Source organism: Anas acuta, chromosome 4 (genome assembly GCF_963932015.1).
Source record: "Anas acuta chromosome 4, bAnaAcu1.1, whole genome shotgun sequence".
Lineage (NCBI taxonomy): Eukaryota > Metazoa > Chordata > Aves > Anseriformes > Anatidae > Anas > Anas acuta.
This window is the reverse complement of record NC_088982.1, coordinates 28,751,998-28,769,573: the sequence shown is the minus strand read 5'-3', so window position 1 is coordinate 28,769,573 and position 17,576 is coordinate 28,751,998. Positions and strand designations below refer to the sequence as shown.

Here is a 17,576-nt window from a genome sequence, read left to right as displayed (position 1 = left end):
CAGCCTGAGTTAACTTAGCCTCTTCAAATTCTCATTTACTTTTTACTTCATCATGTCTCATTCCTCCATTTTATTGTTAACAGAAAAGCATCAGCAAGACACTTGTGGCACTACAAGGTCTATTATAAAGCAAACCTGAACTAGAGATACCAACAAGAGACACAGAATTGATACACCCTTGCTTAGATAATTTTGACTGGGTTATAGTTTAATAAGAATTAAAATGACATAAGTATAATAAACAATTGCACTTTAAAACATTTGAAAAATTAAAAAAGTACACAACAAATACCCCACAATTATACATCTTATAGTTTTTATACATTACTATATGAACATAGAGGTTAATCATATATAACCTTGTCAGAAGAAATGGTATTTCATGTGTTTAAGTTACAAAAAATCGAGACAATATACTACATAGTGGTTTGTTCGGTTCTTAAAACATTTTTGCTGTTTTAAAGTCAGTAGTAATGTTTTGGTGGTTTGTTGTGTTTTTTTTTTTTGTTTTTTGTTTCTTTTTTTTTTTTTCTTCTTACAGATTCCCAACACTTTATCAGTAATGGTTGCAACAAAGATAAAGCAAAGTAACACTTCACTTCATTGGTATTTAGTGCAAATTTTTGTTAATTTAACATGAAATGTCACTGTTAAACATGTACACTTTAGAAATGTTTCCACCAAGTACTGTACAGAATACAGTTTCCATTATTACACTAGATACCTTTATAGTTGAAAACAACTTCTGCTTTGAAGCTTTAGATTAAGACCATCCTTAATGAAAGCTCTTTTTTATGTGCTCTAAGTGTATTGTATTGGAAAATTGCATCATCACGTCATGCACAATAGCACCTAATTATGCTATGCTTTTTGGAATACTTCAATCCTGATTTACTTCACCGTCTCTGTATTTCTGCCTGGATTCCTGTCCCAAGAAATAATCCTGAAGATGGGTTTCAGGCAGTCTAGTTCTTGTAATTACAAATAGTGCAGGCTTATAAACTCAGAAAAAAAGTGTAAATCAGACTTAAGCAGCACTAATTCGTGGTGCTAGCAGAGCAAAGACACTAATGGGCCCAATTCTTTCTCAGATAAGCTTGCAGAGATTTTTATTTTGAAGATGTTAAGTATTTTTTTCCAAATATTTGAGAACAGCATTGCCCCATCTCTGTACAAAACATTTAAAATACTTATATTAAGAGAAAAAAAGTTACTTTAGAGATTCTGGTTTTAAATATAAAACAGTAAAACTGATGGCTTAAAAGAGACACAAGAAAAAACGTCTTGCTGCTGCACAGCTACTCAATCTAATGCATCCTTTGTGTTTGTGCTGTTGTAACCATGATACTGAACCTTTGTTTTTGCTTTGATAGGAAATAGAGTATTCAGTAATGACTTTGTGGACAAGCCCTTTTTGATTTTTGGAATGGGAGGCTATGGCAGGTTTCATTCTGTTTTCTGCATAATTTAAAGTGCTGCTACTCATGCTGCATACAGCAGTTTGGCTAAAATACTTCCATGGAATATGTGTGAATCTATAATGATGCAACTTATCTCACGAAAATATCTCCCTTTAAAATGTTTTAGATTTAAAGGTTCCCTTGAGCCTTATTACAAGGAGATGTTCAAACTTAAAAACTTCCCTGAAAAACAAACTCGGGAGTGTTACAAATATATTTACTAGAATTACTTTAAAAATGTAGACACAGATATTTCTGTGGGATATTAAGGATAGTAAAATGATGGACTTTTTCCATTTTTGTAATAGGTTGGGAATGAACACTTCTATTTTAGGTACAAAGAAGTAACAAAGAATCTGCCCCAGCAGGTACCCCAGATGGGGGTAAGTAAGCACTTACTTGGGAGAGGTACAAAAACACTTTCTGAAGTCTGCTGGCTGTCTTGGTCAAAGCATGGGAAGTTATCTGAACCACCTAAAGCTGCACATGAAGTAAAATCAGGAAGAACGCAGAGTTAAAACTTTAGAGATGTCACTGACTGAGCTTTCAGGTTTCAGTTGAATCCAGTCATGCAATCTTATTCCTGTGGGAACTTGATGAGACTAATTCTAGACGTACAGGAGCACAGGAATAGTTTTACTTACTTCAGTCCCAGACAATTGATTTCGAGTTTTAATCTGCAATCGCTGTCTGTACGCATCTTAAACATGGCCAAGCACAGAACCAGTAATGCGCTTAAATGACCTGAATAAACACTGCCTCTGGCTTAGTCAGCCAGGTTGGAAAAGACCCTGCAGGTCACCAAGTCCAGCCACCAACCTGACCTGCCAAGTCCCACCAGTAAACTGTGCCCCTTCGGGCCGTGCCCACACATCTCTTAAATACCTCCAGGGATGAGGACTCCACCAGTGCCCTGGGCAGCCCGTCCCAATGCTTGACCGTCCTCTCTGTGAAGGAAATCTTCCCTAACGTCCAATCTAAACCTCCCTGGCACAACGGAGACTGTGTCCTTGTGTCCTTTTGCTTGTCACCTGAGGAAAAAAGACCAACACCTTCCTCACTGCAGCCTCCTTTCAAGTAGTTGTAGAGAATAGAGGCTTCTTTCTGAAAACTTTCTGACTTCTGTTTAACAAGTAATTTTTATAAAGTTGGATGAATTGTTTTGTTTTCCTTGCTAGGAGTGAGAGAATATAGACATAATACATTAATGCTATGATGAAAGAAATTACCTCAGCATTTGGATGGTCCTTATTTATCGTTTGCAGGTGGAAAAATGTTTCCCAAAGTTCATTAGGTAAGAAGCTTTCAAATAGCAGGTAGAACTGACAGTTCATACAGTTTAACATTTAAGAAAATTTAGGAATAAGAGAAGGGAACATGCATCTTGCATAAATTTTCAACAATGGAGTGTTGAAAAGCTTTTCTGAGATCTCCACTTAGCAGAGATCTAAAATTGCAGAACCAAATACTCAGAGAATTTAAGGAGCTTCTTAAGTTCTGCTCCTTCTGATGATACCAGCTAAAATTTACATCCAGTATCTGAGCATTCTTGAATTTTTGAGAGACTGGCTCTGAAATTTGCATGTGACCTCATTTAGCTATTTGTCAAAGCAATGGAATATACGACTTGAGTACACTTTACAGTGAGCTAGAGCAAAATGGTAATCAGTTCAGTTTTCAGTTCTTCAATACATGCATTTTCAGGTTTGTCATGTGTAAAAAGCTGAATAAATAAAAAGAAAGCAATTAATAGGCAGCAATAAGACGTAATTGTATGGTTTACTTTATGATCTGTGGACAGTCACTCCAGGCTTTTGCTTTCCTTTTGGCTAACGCAAGCCAGGCTGGTTCTGTTGACACAGGGTTAGCATCAGGCGTGGAGAATCTCTTGGCCACCTCTTTTGCCAGTGGGTTTGATGGAACAGAATCAGAAATTTCCACTGTTTGTGACAGAGGGGGGAGGGAGAGACAAAACAAACGTTACTTAAACCCAGTATTTTGTCACAGTTACAGAGATTTCTTTTCTCTGGAAGATGTTCTGTTTTATCACACTGCTTTCCAACCTTCTAAATCATACTATTTACTATTACTAACTCATTAGTCTCTTATCCATTTCTTTTTAAGCCAAAAATCTTTTTTTGTTAAATGTATTTAGTACAAATTACTTGAAGTTGTGTTCCACTGTCAGGTTTTGAATGTTTTAAAAAGCTGTAAAATTGCATGCATTGCAAAAATATTCTTTTTCTTCTTAGTGTAACTTTAATGATGTATTTTTAACTAACTACTAAATGAACAGTAGCATACTGCTACTAACGTACTGCTGCAGACAGACACTTCGAAAAGCTAGTAATTTTAAAGGTTGTGGTAATCTATGCTATTTTAATGGCTATTAGAGTTCTTGTTGCACGAGATTTATGTGCAAGTCGGAAGCACACCAACCTTTTCAAAATTTTTTTAAAGGTCCTTACAGGAGATCTCAGCAACCTTATTCTAAATGTGTTCTAGCCTGGTCTTCTGTTTTAAATGCTCTCCTAATTGTGGGAAACCTAAATCAGTGCTGTCATCCATAGTAAAGAAACGCTGGCTTACATTATACTTGTGCTGTTGGTAATGGCTACCTAACTCCAAATGTAGACAGCATCACATGGGTACCCAGTCACTATTTCCCTTAGAGCCAACAGTCAGGCTTTCACTTTAACATAATTGGCAATTCCTCTTGAATTTCCTCATGAAATTCATATCCTAGTGCAGACAGACCTTCCAAGACCATTTTTTTTCCTGGTCTTTCTTTAATCTAATTTTGGATCATCTATCGTGCTAGAGTTTTCCTGCTAGAGCTGACACCATATTGCAGTACAACGTACCTTACCACTGCATCTTTCCAGGTAGGGCTGCAGTGGAGGCCTGTGGCAGCTTGTGGGAGGAATGCTCTAAAGCTTTTCCAGCTGCCAGCCTCCAAAGGCAGTTTGGGTGCTGGAAGCAAGCTAACAGGTAGCATGAAAGTTTGGGGCAATCTGTGTAAGATGTTGCAAGCAAAACAAGTTCTCAGGCATATCTGCACGGGCACGCAGCTGCACTGTGGACATGCAGCACCTAAGCCAATTGAATAGAGGTTTGCCTGGTGCCCCTTTGTGTCCTGCTTAGAACAGTCTGTGGCATGGGATGGCGCTGCTTTAGCCCTTACTGTTAGGAAGCTAAGGAAGCTGTAACCTCACTGCTTTCAGAGTTACATCCCATAATTCTTGGCTCGGAGGGGTACTGAATAGACACAGCTGATACACGTGTATTTAGAATCAGACAATCATCCAGGCTGGAGAAGACCTCTGGGATCATCTGGCCCAACCTTTAACCTGGTACTAAAGTCCACTATTAAACCATGCTACTACGTTCCAAATCTACACATTTCTCAAAGACACTGAGAGATATCCTTTTTGGCCAACAAGCATCTTTACAAGCATTATTAAGCATGTTTACAGGCATTGTTGATGCTTAGCTAACAAGTATTAACACTTTACTTCCAAAGCAGCCCCCATTATTTACAGCCTACCCTGTAAAAAGGTTTCTTCATTATTTATCCATAGTCTTCTTCAAAACCTTTTGCCTAGAACTAATGTTGGCTAGAGAAATATTACACAAATCTCACATTTCAACAATCACTCCAAATGCCATGACCTTTGGGGAAGCATTTGTTTTCATGTTTCTGCCTTTTGAATACATAAGGTATGAATATTATTTATGAATATTCACTTTATCCAAGTGACAAGTCCAGTAGTGGGTTCTGGTTCCACCTGTCCAAAGTAGATACTAAATATATCCTAAATTCAAAGTGATAGGCTGTCTTCAATTTAATGTAGTTATTTTTTGTCTTTTTGAATGGCACACGTCCTTATTCCAAATATTCTGGGAGATAATTTCTCCTCTCCAAAGAGAGAAGTGTGAGAACATAACACGCCCTGTTTCCCACACAGGTACACCATTTCTGCTCTGCTCTGACCCTCAGCCTAAAGGCAAATCAGCACTGCACTTGCATTTGCAGCAAAGCAAATGCCCTTAAATTCACTAGACTCATTCAAAAAATACTTGTTGGATATGACTTGGGGAGACAGCCTAATTTTTGTTTTGAGTTGTTAACTTGAACTGGGGCAATTCTGAGCAGACATAGTTCTGCAACTTTACTGATCTGGGGAACCTAGCAAAAGCTGATTAAAACAATGTACTTCCAGCGTAACGGCCAGCACACAAGACTGGGCCAAGTTGAGAAGGGGGATGGGGCTGAAGCAAGGACTGTTGGGGCTGTGCCAGGGGGAACAATGGCAAGGCCGGAGGATAAGGTAAAGGCCCAGCTGAAGTGCATCTACACCAATGCACGCAGCATGGGTAACAAACAGGAGGAGCTGGAAGCCATTGTGCAGCAGGCAGGCTACGACTTGGTTGCCATCACGGAAACGTGGTGGGACCAGTCTCATGACTGGAGTGCTGCGATGCCTGGCTATAGGCTCTTCAGAAGGGACAGGCAGCACAGAAGGGGTGGCGGTGTGGCTCTCTATATTAGAGAGTCTTTCGATGTTGTAGAACTCGAGGCTAGGAATGACAAGATCGAGTCCCTTTGGGTTAGGATCGGCAGGGACAACAAGGCTAGTGTCCTGGTCGGGGTCTGCTATAGACCGCCGAACCAGGATGAGGAGACGGATGAGGAGTTCTACAGGCAGCTGACAGAAGTTGCGAAATCGTCAGCGCTTGTACTCGTGGGGGACTTCAACTTCCCTGACATATCCTGGAAGCACAACACAGCCCAGAGGAAGCAGTCTAGGAGGTTTCTGGAGAAAGTGGAAGATAGCTTCCTGACGCAGCTGATTAGTGAACCTACCAGGGGTGGTGCCCTGCTAGACCTTCTCTTCACAAACAGAGAAGGACTGGTGGAGGATGTGATTGTCGGGAACAGTCTTGGGCAGAGTGACCACGAAATGGTGGAGTTCACTATTCTTGGCGGGGCCAGGAAGGGAACCAGTAAAACCACTGTATTGGACTTTCGGAGGGCTGACTTTGGGCTGCTCAGGACACTAGTTGGTGGAGTCCCATGGGAGGCGGTTCTGAAGGGCAGAGGGGTCCAGAAAGGCTGGGCGCTCTTTAAGAGGCAAATCCTAATGGCGCAGGAGCGGTCTATTCCCATGCGCCCAAAGATGAGCCAGCGGGGAAGAAGACCAGCCTGGCTCAACAGAGAATTGTGGCTTGAGCTTAGGAGAAAAAAGAGGGTTTATAATCTTTGGAAAATTGGGCAGGCCACTAAGGAGGACTATAAGGATGTAGCGAGGCTGTGCAGGGACAAGATTAGGAAGGCCAAAGCTCGTCTGGAGCTCAATCTGGCTACTGCCGTTAAAGATAACAAAAAACGCTTTTATAAATACATCAACACAAAAAGGAGGACTAGGGAGAATCTCCATCCTTTACTGGATGCAGGGGGAAACTTAGTTACAAGAGATGAGGAAAAGGCGGAGGTGCTTAATGCCTTCTTTGCCTCAGTCTTTAGCGGCAAAACCGGTTGCTCTCTGGATACCCAGTACCCAGAACTGGTGGAAGGGGACGGGGAGCAGGATGTGGCCCTCACCATCCACGAAGAACTGGTTGGTGACCTGCTACGGCACTTGGATGTCCACAAATCGATGGGGCCGGATGGGATCCACCCAAGGGTACTGAGAGAACTGGCAGATGAGCTGGCCAAGCCCCTATCCATCATTTATCAGCAGTCCTGGCTATCGGGGGAGGTCCCAGCTGACTGGCGGCTAGCGAATGTGACGCCCATCTACAAGAAGGGCCGGAGGGCAGACCCGGGGAACTACAGGCTGGTCAGTTTGACCTCAGTACCAGGGAAGCTCATGGAGCAGATCCTCTTGGGAGTCATCATGCGGCACTTGAAGGGCAAGCAGGCGATCAGGCCCAGCCAGCATGGGTTTATGGAAGGCAGGTCCTGCTTGACGAACCTGATCTCCTTCTACGACAAAGTGACGCGCTGGGTGGATGAGGGAAAGGCTGTGGATGTGGTCTACCTTGACTTCAGCAAGGCTTTTGACACCGTCTCCCACAGCATTCTCCTCAAGAAACTGGCTGCTCTTGGCTTGGACTGGCGCACGCTTCGTTGGGTTAGAAACTGGCTGGATAGCCGGGCCCAAAGAGTTGTGGTGAATGGAGCCAAGTCCAGTTGGAGGCCAGTCACTAGTGGCGTCCCCCAGGGCTCGGTGCTGGGGCCGGTCCTCTTTAACATCTTCATCAATGATCTGGATGACGGCATTGAGTGCACCCTCAGTAAGTTTGCAGATGACACCAAGCTAGGTGCGTGTGTCGATCTGCTCGAGGGTAGGAAGGCTCTGCAGGAGGATCTGGATAGGCTGCACCGATGGGCTGAGGTCAACTGCATGAAGTTCAACAAGGCCAAGTGCCGGGTCCTGCACCTGGGACGCAATAACCCCAAGCAGAACTACAGGCTGGGAGAGGAATGGTTGGTGAGCTGCCAGGCAGAGAAGGACCTGGGAGTGATGGTGGACAGTCGGCTGAATATGAGCCAGCAGTGTGCTCTGGTGGCCAAGAAGGCCAACGGCATCCTGGCTTGTATCAGAAACACTGTGACCAGCAGGGCTAGGGAGGTGATCGTCCCCCTGTACTCGGCTCTGGTGAGGCCGCACCTCGAGTACTGTGTTCAGATTTGGGCCCCTCGCTACAAGAAGGACATCGAGGTGCTTGAGCGGGTCCAAAGAAGGGCGACGAAGCTGGTGAGGGGCCTGGAGAGCAAGTCCTATGAGGAGCGGCTGAAGGAGCTGGGCTTGTTCAGCCTAGAGAAGAGGAGGCTCAGGGGTGACCTTATTGCTCTGTATAAGTACATTAAAGGAGGCTGTAGCGAGGTGGGGGTTGGCCTGTTCTCCCATGTGCCTGGTGACAGGATGAGGGGGAATGGGCTAAAGTTACGCCAGGGGAGTTTTAGGTTAGATGTTAGGAAGAATTTCTTTACTGAAAGGGTTGTTAGGCACTGGAACGGGCTGCCCAGGGAGGTGGTGGAGTCACCATCCCTGGAAGTCTTCAAAAGACGTTTAGATGTAGAGCTTAGGGATATGGTTTAGTGGGGACTGTTAGTGTTAGGTCAGAGGTTGGACTCGATGATCTTGAGGTCTCTTCCAACCTAGAAATTCTGTGATTCTGTGATTCTGTATTGCTCCTGCTAAAAGCAAATGCATTCTTAATTCTAGGGGTAATAAGAGAGAGAAAAGTCATTCACTTTCTCAAGATCATACAATACCACTTCTACAAGTGCATTATTCTTAGAGGAAATGCAAATCTGTCACTGTACCTGTCACAGAAGTTGGAAGGGTATTAGACTTTTTCAGCTGCTCCCTTCTTTCTAGTCTTGACACAGCAGTCTCAATTTTCTTCTCCCCCTCTTGAGGTGTAGATTTCTGCAGTGTGCTTGTTTTGCTGCTGCTGCTTTTATTATCTGACTGGTTACTCACAGCCGCCTAGAACAGAGAAGAAAAATTGGTAAATTAGGACTGGCCTGTCCTGTAGTGGCTGCCAGTAAGAGATAGCACGCTTGATGCTTTTGGTCATCACCTGTCCCTTCCTTAACCTTTTGGGCAAAGAATCCAAACACTCCGATTCTTCCAAAACTTAGAGTTAGTAAAGCTTGTAAAAGAAGACAGTAAAATTAGTCATTTCAGTCAAAATATTGAGCAGTTTGACCCAGTCCAACCTGTTACACACAGTACAGAACAGTGTGTGTCTGTGGGCAGCTTCACACCCACCAGTTACGTATGTCTGTACATATCTGTCCATCAGAAATTTGGGTCCCATAACAAACATCAAAATGGGCTTCGTTATCCACACAACTTCCCTTTTTACCATCTGTGGTTCCTACATACAGCATCACAGTGATTCTGTGATCACTGCTTGCACAGCGTCAGTGCTGTACTGTAAGGGGAAAATACTGATAGAAAAATACCTACTTAGAGAACAGGAGAGACGCGATACTTGAATTCATTGCCTGCTTTAAGTGTTTGCATGTTTTGTATTACAGTGCATTTCTTTCACTCATCTACATTTTATCCAAGTAATATATGCTAATAAAAATAAATTCAAGCTTACTAATATTCACCTAGTAATGAATCTTCCAGCTGTTATATCCCAAAGCACCAAGGTTCTCTCAAGCTCTGAAGGACAGACCTTCCATACAATTTTTCTGTTGTACGACCTGCATAGGGGTCCTGCTTATGATTGCTATTAACTATCCTCTGATATTAAGACATCAGATTTTGTCACACCATTGCACATTATTTCCTTCTGGAGATTTGCAGAGTGGAACTCTAGACTTTCAGACTACTTTTTACTCACCTTCATCTTGGCTTTTATGACATCTTACAGACTGACCACAACAACAACAAAAAATCCCTTCCACAAAATAAAACCAGGCAGTAGTTGCAATGATCACATCAGTATTTCTAAGGATTGCTTACATTTTCTTTAGCCAGCTTCTCTGCTTGCTTTGCCTCTCTGGCTTGTCTCCTCTCTTCCCTAGTAGCTTGCTGTTCACGAAATCCCTTTTGCTTTTGTAGCGCCAATGTAATCCAAAGTGGTTGTGAAGTTTCAACTTTTTCCATCAATTTAGAGCCATCTAAAGAGTGCCTGCTCTGGAGGACTGGTTTTTCTGCAAGAAAACATGAAGAGAACTGGTTGAGTAATGCACATCCCTTGCTCAAGCAAATTAGTACAACTTACCCACCGTGTCCAACTCCGCAGCTAAGCTTATTGATTTCTGTGCCATGCACAGACCTTCATGAACTGTATGGCAAAACCTGAAACTGTTTGAATGCCTCAAGAATAAGACCCAATTCAGCATTCTCATACAGCAGTACAAATCTATCTTTTTGTTGTTAGAAAGCCTGTCCACTAGAATTCTAGCCTAATTTACTACATATACTTCCCCACTACCTAGGAGACATTTAAGTGAAAGTAAGTGATACATATTCAATGATTGTTTGTACCTTTGAGGGAAGGAAAGGGGTGCAGCCACTAGATACTGCAGCTTCCTGGTCTTCCAGCCACATTTAAGGGAACAGTGTCCAAACTCAGCTAATAAAGGGTGCTGAAAATTAATTGTAACTGCAGTCCCTCTTAAAAAGTTTTTGTTTGTTTTTAATTACCACTTGAGCATTAGTTGTTTTCTCATTCAGTGCAGTGACACAAGAGCAATAAAAGGTGGATGTAACCTTCTCTAACAGTTGGTGCCTTTGGCTACTCCCAGAAAGAAATCAGACTTTATTTGAGCAGTTATTTGAGAAGTCTCATTTGAGCTAGCAACCAGAACACCTATAATCTGATCTTACAAACCTTTAAATATCTGTACTGATGTTTGCAAGTTGTATTTGAGGCTAAAAACATCTCTGACAACAAGCTAGAGACTTTCTGTATCTTGAACAACATTGGGGCTTGCAGCCAGCATAGAGCTGTGAGGGGCCGGGAGCAGCACTGTGGGTGTAAGGGTTCCTGCAGAGCACAGAAAACCCTCAGCACCAGTCCCTGCTCTCCCAGGGTGGCAGCGATGCCTCCAACTATTTCTATAAATCCTCATTTAAAAGTGAAAGGGAAAAGGGTATTCGTGCTCACAGACTGTGAAAATATGTAGTGGTTCTGCTGAGATATGACTTTAGAAGTGCCCTGATGCTTACAGAAACCAAGAATGAAAAAAAAAAAAGGGGGGGGGATTTCCCAAATAAATGCTCTGTGAGTGCCCTTATGCTGACAGGGGGCTTTTTCCATTTGTACAGAACGCTATTTCAGGACACAGGCTCTTTCAGCCTTCCTCTGAAGAGCGACTATGACTACTCAGATTGCTTCTACTACTGCAGAGTGCTTCTGAAATGCAGGTTTGTGCCCACATATAGGTATGTAGAGAATTTGCCCAGGGCAGGCACCGTAAGGGCAACTGCATCTTATTTTCTTTGTAAGTTAGATACCGTTCCCCTAAAAATATACACGACATGATGTGAATTGTAAGAATGACTCCCTCTGCTCCGATGATGCCATTACACACAGAACACAAAGTCCATCATTTGACTAACTCAGAAAATACACACGCTTCACTTACCTCCTAGAAATTAATTTACTTTAGCAGGTCACACTGGCCACATTGATTTTGCGTGTATCCAAATCAAACTGCAGGAATGGGAAGTCTCCCTCAGACAACCCTAAGCAAAGCAGTGGCACTCCACAAATAACATGCCAGGCTTACAATTATAGCTTAAGACCAGTTTTCTTCCTGTATCATAACTACGGTATCTCATTTTATAAACGTAGACAATAGCTAAATGAGTTTTTTGAAGTACGTACCTTTCTTCAGCGGCTCAGGCTTTTTGTCGTTCTTCTCTCTCCAGGGAATGCTTAGAGATGGGAAAAATGACTTCTTTTCTCTGATTTCTTCCTCTTCATTTTTGTTCTCACTCAGTGCTGTGGGGGGCACCGCCCTGTCTTCTCTCCTCCAGCTGCCATCCGATTCAGCTTTAACAAACCTCTGCCCTAGCGTGTCAGCCAGGTTCGAGCGGTTCATTTTCAAGAGAGGAGAGGACGGCGGCGTCTGGCTGGCAGGCTTTGGGGCTAGCGCAGGCTTCTGCGGGGCCAGTGATTTGCACGCTGGTTTCTCGTGAGGAGGTAAAGAGCCCTGGCTGGGGGCTGGCAGTGGTGTGCCCGCGGGCTGTGAGAGCTCTACCACAGTAACTGCAGAGTCTTTGGAGTCTTTTAAATTCCCACGGACATTCGCTCTTCCCGTGCCAGGGGATGTGCTCTCCTGTGGAGCAAAAACAGTGGTATCCTTCTCGCCTTCTGTCGTAACCAGAGGGTCAGGCACACCATCAAAGCTATCTCCTGCACTGTATCTTTTCTTCTTCCTTTGCTCTGCCTGTTGATCATAATGGAAACGTAAGGAATAGTTTGTCCTCCGTAACTTTATCCCAAAAGGAGAAACGTTTTCTTCTCCATTTGGTGCTGGTTTATCAGTTTTTTTGGTGCTGGTACCCTGCTGATTTTCCAGCGCACCTGGAGGTTCTGGCTGGGGTAATTCTTTACCCGGAGGATGTGGAAAGCTTGGAACCAGGAAAGATGGAAGATCTTTTGCAAACTTACAGCCTTCTGTGTTGTCTGTAATTTCACTGCGGGTTTCCAGTTTCTCTTTAGCTGTTTCAGCTAAGCTGTCCTTCGAAGCGGGCACCACCTCCCCAGCCAGGTCAGCAGCTGAGCCCGTGGTTCTTCCCACAGCCACGGCTTCACTGCCCTTCGCTGCACTCACATTCTCAGTGTCCAAATTGTTTTTTGAAGCTTCTGAAAACTTCTGCCACGCTGGTGTTATCGAGAACTTCGCATTTGCAGACAGGGTTTTCCTCAAGTTACCATGGGGAGCACCTCGCCCTCGGGGCGTCCAGTCGTCGCTGTGCCTGCAGCCGCTCACTCTGTCCTTCTCGTTGTATTTGCTGTTTTCTTTGTTCTTTAGGATTCTGGAGCGGATGGAGGCCCACTCAGCCAGCGTGGCTTGGTCCAGCGTCTCTTGTGCATATTTCATTTTACTGTTGGCGGGTTTGGTACCTGGCTTTTTTTCCTGGGCCTTCTCTGGTGAAGGAATATCCACGTTTTTTCTGTCCTCTGTCAAGCCCAGTAAGGACTTACAAGCCGTGTCCTTTATCTGGTTCAGGTTAACCGCGGTGCCACACAGCTGTGCTCCAGTAACCAGAATAGCCGTGTGGGGCACACACACAGACGAGGGCAGTGTGGGGGAGCTCTTGCTGGAGGTGTGCACCCTGCAGTCTTTGAGGGAAGGAGAAGCGAGCCCTGCTCCCTTGACAGGCATGACTGGACTCAGATTTACTTTCTGAAATATGATCTGTTTATCTCCAGAAGACACCTGGAACGTGAAGGGTCTGGACGCAGTCTGTCTTTCGTCTACCTCCTGCCACCTGAGTTCTTCCCCTATTCGCTTTTGTTCCTGAGCATCGACTTCTCTCTTCAACTTCTGGGCTAGGATTTCTTCTGCTGTTTTATTCCCTTTTTCTGTCTGTTTCAGTTTTGGGGGTCTTGGTCTTTCTTGGAGCTTGTCCTCCACCGGATGCCTGTCAGCCCCTCCAGAACGCAGCTGATCCTTGTCCTGTTGCTGGTTCAAGGATTTTTCTTGTTGCTTTTGCTGAAGATATTTTCCATCCGGTTCTGTCTTCTGCTCCTGCAGCTTGCTCCATTCTTGTTCATTTTGGTCCTTTTGCTGCTTCAGTTCATCTTGTTGCATAATATCTGTACTTTCCAAGTGCATTTGTTTTGTGAGCTTATGTTTTCTCTGCTCTTCCCGCTTCTGTTTCTTCTCCAGTAATTGCTGGGGTTGTTCTTCCTCTGTCTTTTCTCCTTTCTCCTTCAAGTGCTGCCTTTGTTCCTCTTGTTTCTTTTGTTGCTTGAGGCTCTCAAGTTCCTTCTCCTGCTTCAGTTTTATTTCAGCTTCTTGAAGTTCTTTCTCTTCTAGCTCTTGTCTCTCTTTTTCTTCCTTCTTTTGTTCCTTGAGTTCTTTTTGTTCCTCCAGCTGATTTCTTTCCTCTTGCTCTTGACGCTGTATTTCAGTCTCACGTTGCCTTTGTGCTTCCAGTTCCAGCTCTAGCCTCTTCTGCTCCTCCAGCTCTTGTCTCTGTTGCTCCTTCAGCTCCTTGTGCCTCTGCTCTTCCCATTCCTGGTGCTCCTGCTCCTCTAGCTCTTGCCTCTTCTGCTCCTCCTGTTCCTGGAACTTCTGCTCCTCTAGGTCTTGGCTCTTCTCCTCCTGTTCCTGGTATTTCCATTCCTCCAGCTCTCGTCTCTTTTGCTCCTCCTGTTCCTGGTGTTTGTGCTCCTCCAGCTCCTGTGGCTGTTGCTCATCCCATTCCCTGTGCTTCTGTTCCTCCAGCTCCCGTCTCTGTTGCTCGTCCCATTCCCTGTGCTTCTGCTGCTCCACCTCTTGTCTCTGTTGCTCTTCCAGCTCCTTCTGCCTCTGCTCCTCCAGCTCTTGCCTCTTTTCTGCCTCCAGCAGTCTTCTCTCCTCTTCCTGGCATGCTTGCTCCTCTGTTTTCAAAGATGTCTCTCCTTTAAGGAGATTCTGCCTGCTCTCCTCTTCACGATCCCTCCTCTCCTGCTCTTTTTGGATCTGCTCACGCTCTTGGCACCTTTGTTCTTCCATTTCTCTTTGTTCTTCCATTTCCCTTTGTTCATCCATTTCCACAATCTGCCTTATCCTTTCGGCCTCAAGGATGCCCCAGTGATCAATTCTTTTCTCCTCTGCCAGTGGAAGCTGCTTTGGCTCATCTCTGCTCTGGATTAGCTTGTCTGCTGTGAAGTGGCCGTTGTAACCTGGGTATCTGTCTGCAAACAGCTCAGTTTCTAGATCCTCTGGCTCAAATTCTGTTATTGTTAAACTTTGTGATCCCTGAAATGGGAGACAAGCATGGAGTTACTTGATATTGCCTACTTGTTGGCTTGTTACTTACAGCGAAAAAACTATCACTTGCAAATGCAAAATTACTTTTTTTCTTTAAAAACAACGATTCGCATCCAGAGCCAACACACTGCAGTTTATGGTTACCATCACCGTATATTCCCTGCCTCTCACCCGTACAGATGATAGCCCTTATAAGAAAGAAAACATCCCTACAGTGGTAACAGTGTAGTGCTAAATATTCAGTCACCCTTTGGTTACATGAGTTAATCCAGATTAAGACCTGGCATTTCAAATTTACAGTGGCCTGAGGAATAGAGAAAATGTGTTTTGTATCCCTCTTTTGTTACTTGGAGCTCCATTCTTAGAGCTTGCAATAATTAGCACCAGCCTAAGGGCAGTTGTTTTGCCAGCTTTTTGGTAGTAAATCTACGTGTTAGCTGAGACAGAAGCTGTTACCCGCATGAAAGAGCTCTGCAGTGCAATCCAGGAAAGGACTCTGCTCAGGGAAACAGCATGTGGTTGCTTTTCACAAATCCTGAGCCAGGATACCTTCACAGGCAGCCAAACCTCCAGTTCTACTGCCAGGCCACTGACAAAACCCAGAGCTCCCTCGCAAAGCCGCGCTGTCCAGCACGTGCAATGCCTGCAGCACAGCGAGGGCAGACCTGCACAGCCTGCTCTTTGTTTCTGCAGCGACATGGTCTGAAGATGAGCTGCACCTGAACAGTGCTGCCCAGCACTTCACATGAGGGAAAGAGCAGAGGTAATGCCCTGTCCAGCTATCGTTTGTCATCATTTGGCTCCAGTTAAACAGAACCACTCTGTATAAAAAAGGCTTGAATTTAATTTCTTCATCCAAAAAGTGACATTGCAGTACAATGGTGGGAAGTGGGCTCTCCTGTATGCTGTAGTACTTCAACAGTCCCATTTACAAACGCTGGTAAGATGTCAAGATAAAAACCATGCAGTAAGCACATGGAGCTAGGACTTGATAATTCACTTTAAAAACTATTGAAAGAGCTGTTACTCAAGTCTTGGTCTTTCATGTAAGACAATGATACCACCACTCTCACAATCCGTGCCATTTTAAGAAAAGCTATTTATTTTCCCCCAAATTTGTACTACCTGATCGCCTATACAAGAGCAGCATTACCAGTGGCAGATATTCTTCAGACCATTACGACTTTTTTTTTTAAACTAGAATAGTAAGAATCAGAAAGCTCTAGTTGAAATACCTCAGATTTAAGTAGCATTTGTTTAAACAACATTTATTACCTATTACTATAGCTATCATATTAGGTAGCATCCAGGTCTGCGGCCCCCAGCACAAGAAGGGCACGGACCTGTTGGAGCGGGTCCATCCATGGGGATGATCAGAGGGCTGGAGCACCTCTCCTGTGAAGACAGGCTGAGAGCTGGGGATGTTCAAATTCTTCACTCAGAGGGTGGTGAGGCACTGGCACAGGTTGACCAGAGAAGCTGTGGATGCCACATCCCTGGAGGAGCTCAAGGCCAGGCTGGATGGGGCTTTGGGCAGCCTGGTCTGATGGGAGGTGTCCCTGCCCATGGCAGGGGGCTGGAACTGGGTGGGCTTTAAGGCCCCTTCCACCCCAAGCCGTTCTATGGTTCTGTGATTAAAACTTTTTTGCATCATTTGGCCAGGCAGGGTTTCATCTTTAGGTATTTATCTTGATTTCAAGACAAAACAAAACAAGCACCCATTTTGTTTTGCCCTGGAGACACAAGATTTGTCCAAGAAGCTTCAGTATCTCTCTAACGGTATTAATTACACGTTGAGGCAGTCTTCTCTCTATTGGTACTCCTGGTGCACTCATTTGTGGTTACCCAGCTTAACAAGTACCCCCTCATTATTTCACCAGTGGTTCAATACCTTTGTTAATCTCTTGTGCTTTCTTGACATCCTCTGCTTTTTTGGCTTTACTGACAGCTTGTGTTTAGCTGCACTGTTGTCTAGACGAGCAACAGCCTGGGGAACTGCATCCAGATTGATTGTTTCAATCGTGCCAGAACAGGAGAACTGTCTTTTTGGCCGAGATGGTCTGACTGGAGTGACCTGTCCATATCACAAAGACAAAAAGCTTTTATTAAACTATTTGTTCCATTTAAAAATATTCATAAAACAAACAAACAAAAACACGCAAAAACAACAGCAGAACAAAACACAATCCCCGCAAAACTTTGCAGTTTTGAATTCAAAGCAATTATTAGTTTATAAACTAGTTTATAAGTGTAATTAGTTTATTTCAAACCCTGTTTTTCCACTACAGAAATTAAGAACTTCATCCAGCTGTAACATTTTCCTTTTCCCAGTACCATACAGTTGCATAATTTTCATTTAAAAATGACTTGGAATGTTCTAACTTTGTTCACAATTTAGTTCCATGCAGAAGCTGTTGGAAATGGGAGGGGCAGAGGCAGTTTTCAACAACATCCCTTAGAACATTTTAAAGTTTGCTTATTGAAAAATATGTGCATCTTTAAATCATTTAGATGATAGACTTTAGGCAAGAATAAATGAGAATGACTTAGATAAGCATTAGAACAGTGACACAGCTGTACTGTTTGCATGGGAGCTGACTGAGATATTGGGTCTCAGACCAGCCCAGTGCCTCCAGAAAAGCTTC

The 17,576-nt window shown here is 43.9% G+C and overlaps 1 protein-coding gene across 4 annotated transcripts in view; it reads right to left on the bottom strand.

Annotated features, from left to right (window-relative positions):
* Positions 1-182: 182 nt before the first annotated feature.
* The window catches only part of CRACD (capping protein inhibiting regulator of actin dynamics), a 125,482-nt gene continuing 108,088 nt past the window's right edge, over positions 183-17,576 (bottom strand). For all 4 annotated transcript variants that reach the window (XM_068680375.1, XM_068680377.1, XM_068680378.1 and 1 more), the window contains 5 exons: positions 16,823-17,005; positions 11,829-14,919; positions 9,956-10,146; positions 8,797-8,962; positions 183-3,400 (listed from right to left, as the gene is read on the bottom strand). In XM_068680375.1, coding sequence (XP_068536476.1) covers positions 3,240-3,400; positions 8,797-8,962; positions 9,956-10,146; positions 11,829-14,919; positions 16,823-17,005 — 3,792 coding nt within the window. In that variant the 3' untranslated portion in view covers positions 183-3,239. The remainder of the gene's footprint in view (positions 3,401-8,796; positions 8,963-9,955; positions 10,147-11,828; positions 14,920-16,822; positions 17,006-17,576) is intronic.